Source organism: Cibotium barometz, chromosome 18 (assembly GCF_041138505.1).
Source record: "Cibotium barometz isolate CiBa-2024 chromosome 18, ASM4113850v1, whole genome shotgun sequence".
NCBI classification, from domain to species: Eukaryota; Viridiplantae; Streptophyta; class Polypodiopsida; order Cyatheales; family Cibotiaceae; genus Cibotium; species Cibotium barometz.
In genome coordinates, this window is record NC_141063.1 from 10,888,750 (window position 1) to 10,892,017 (window position 3,268).

The following is a 3,268-nucleotide window of genomic DNA, read 5'->3' on the forward strand; positions in this document are numbered from 1 at the left end:
ACAATCTTAAATCATGGTTAGGGGGAGGGGATTGGGGCTGTGGAGAATATTCCTTAGCAGCAGAGAGGAATTAGGTCAAAAGTCTCGGCTGCGTCTGGAAGTCAAAGGGAGCCACGTCACTTATTTTTAAAGACGTGCGAGAGGGAGAGGATGGTGATTGGGAGGCTGCCAAATGGCTTTGTGCCGGCCAGCGTGATGTAGGCCTACGCTACAGAATCTACTAGAAGGGCAAGTGTGTGGTTCTCCAATAAAAACTTCCCCCCGCCCCCCCTTCCCCACCTTGCAAGTTTGTGCTTTATCCTCTGCAATCTGCCCCACTATCATGGATCTCCCCAATACTGAACCCGGCTTGGATGGTTTTCCTCTTGAATGGCTTACCCATGGCGCTAATCAGCAGCTAATCGCAAGCTGTAATCCTGCTTATGAACAAATTGCTCATCTCACCTTGGACTCTTCCCCTGCTTTTGGCATCTTTGGGCCGTCAATCATGGGATCTTTTGGGCAGTTTGACATTGGCCCAGATCCTGCTTATAACGGCAACGAGCAGCTAATCACGGGCTCTAATCCTGCTTATGCAGGCAATGGGCAGTTAATTATCGGCTGCAATTCTGGGTTTTTGGATAATAGCGCCCATTTGGTGGATACAGAGAGCTTGTGGTGCGACAACATAGCTAACCATTCGCCTAAGTTTAGTGGGGAATTGGAGGATACTCCTACTCCTAATTTTAGCGGCGAGTTTCCCATCTGCAATGTGGATTTTGATGCCAAACCTGCAGACTCAACCGACAATTCGGCAGTCGATAATGTTGAACAAGTTCAAGCCAGAAATCCGTGCCAATTCTCAGCATACGAGGTACACCAATTAAGCTGGTTAATGTAGCCATTTACTGCTTAAACCTCGCTTAGATTACCGCAAAGAAGTCCCTCTACTTAATCACGTGCCTCTGTAGCAGAGAATTCTGGTTTTTTAATGTACTCTATTGATTATAAGACTCTTCATTGAACCTGACTAAAACTTGCGCTCATATAAATGCAGGTTGTGAGGAATAACAAAGGTTCCAAGAAGAGGGTTCGCTCTGATGCATTTACTTCAAGCTTTCAAGCCAAGATGAGCAAAATCTCTAGCCCTCAGAGCGTCCTAGATGAAGATGAAGAGGGCGAAATGGAGAAAGAAACTGCCCACAAGAAGCATTCTATTAACGTTAATTCTCTAGATTTTGCCAATCAATGGCAACTTAAAAGGGAAGATCTAGATGAGCCATGCTCTCAAACAAACTCTCCTGGCAAGCAATGTAAAAAAGGTTCATCCTCATACTCAAATGCCCACCCCTCCAAAGAATCCAAATGGGCTCAGCGATTGCTCAAGGCTTGTGCCTCCGCCATAGCTAGCAACAACATAATCAGAACTCAACACTTAATGTGGGTGCTTAATGACCTCTCCTCCTTCTCAGGAGATGCTAACCAAAGATTAGCAGCTTGTGGTCTCAAAGCCCTCTTCTCAAGAGTGACTGGTAAGGTGAGCTTGCCACCCACTTTGCCAATTGCGCCAAATCCAAATCCAAATTCAAATTCAGATTCAAATTCTACCGCTCTCCCAATCCATCGCGCACTTTTGAAGTTTCAAGATGCAAGCCCTTGGCACAAAAGTGTCTACACCATAGCCAATGGGGCAATATTAGAAGCTTCTGAGGGCCATGAGGTGATTCATGTGGTAGACATTGGTGTTTCTCAAGGCACACAATGGCCCACTCTAATAGAAGCTCTTGCTACTAGACCTTCGGGAGCCCCTAAGCTTATGAGATTAACAATGGTGCAAAATGGTTTGGGTTGTGCTAGCTTTGCCGCTCGATTAGAGCCCTTTGCAAGAAAACTGGGGCTGAATTTGGAGCTTAGAAGCATTACAACCCCATTGGAATCTCTATCTAGCCATCACCTTGAGCTAGCACAAGGAGAAGAATTGATTATTTGCATGCAATTCCGCTTGCATCACCTATCCTATGAGGTTTTAGAAGGAGAAGCTTGCACATCTAGCAAAAGAGACAAGCTCATTCAATTCATGCATAGATTAAATCCCAATACCTTCATTCTAAGTGAGAATGACATTGATCATTGCTCTCCCGACTTTCTGATTCGCTTTCAAAGGGCAGTGGAGTTTCAATGGAGCTTTCTAGACTCCACAAGTGCTTCTTTCCAAGGGCAAGAAAGTGAGGAGCGTCATATAATGGAGGCAGAGGCAGCTCTTGCTTTCACAAATATTGTGGCCTTTGAGGGCGACTCAAGGATTGAAAGAAATGAGACCCACAGGGCTTGGAGTTCTAGGGTTCGAAGAGCGGGGTTCTCAAGCTATCTCCCCGGTGCACAAGTGTTAGAGGGTGCAAAAGCGCTTCTTAGAAAGCATAGTGGAGATTGGAATATGCTTGTGGAGGATGGCACCATGGTTCTTAGATGGAAGGGGAATCCCACCACCTTTTGCTCACTTTGGAAACCCTTTTCCGTTTGAATTGTCACACAAAATTCCATTTTCCTACTTTTCCATGTGCATGTGAGTAGTACATTTCCACCTCACAACATCTCGAGAGAAATTCCAACTTTGTTGTATTATAATGATGTACCATATAAATGGTGCTTCCACCACAATTATTACCAAAAGGGCTTAAGGCAACCATTTTCATCCTACAAGACTTGTAATGTAATATTTTGAGTAGAATTCGAAGAAACAAAGTCTTGCGTAATGTAAATTTTAAACTTGAACTATAAACGTGGATAAGATATTCGTTGTTTATTAGTTGAAAGACATATAACTAGCCTCTTATTTTTAGTAAAATATTTACACATGATGGGCATTTTAGTGTCTCTATATTACACATGGATTTTGTGAATATTATTTTTTATAAACAAAGGGGTCATCAATTAAACTTGATTACGACAAAAAACTTGTTTATTAGTTGAAAGACATATAACTAGCCTCTTATTTTTAGTAAAATATTTACACATGATGGGCATTTTAGTGTCTCTATATTATACATGGATTTTGTGAATAATATTTTTTATAAACAAAGGGGGCATCAATTAAACTTGATTACTACAAAAAAAAAATCCACATTAATTTTTCCAAGGATGAATAAAGTAACATTTATTAAAATTATATACATGATGCTAGATGGCATACCCTTAAGGGTTTTATAAAGCATGCCCATAATCAATATAATATTTTCACACAATTGAGAAGTGCTACTTCTTTCTTATAGTTTGCTTATAATCATTATAA

The 3,268-nt window shown here is 41.6% G+C and overlaps 1 protein-coding gene across 1 annotated transcript; it reads left to right on the top strand.

Moving 5' to 3' along the window:
- The first annotated feature begins 291 nt into the window (after positions 1–291).
- On the top strand, positions 292–2,689 carry LOC147628932 (protein NODULATION SIGNALING PATHWAY 1-like). Its single transcript, XM_086812937.1, has 2 exons — positions 292–853; positions 1,037–2,689. Exons 1-2 carry the CDS (start codon positions 323–325, stop codon positions 2,498–2,500), a joined length of 1,995 nt encoding a protein of 664 aa, XP_086669063.1. The 5' UTR covers positions 292–322; the 3' UTR covers positions 2,501–2,689.
- The last annotated feature ends 579 nt before the right edge of the window (positions 2,690–3,268 follow it).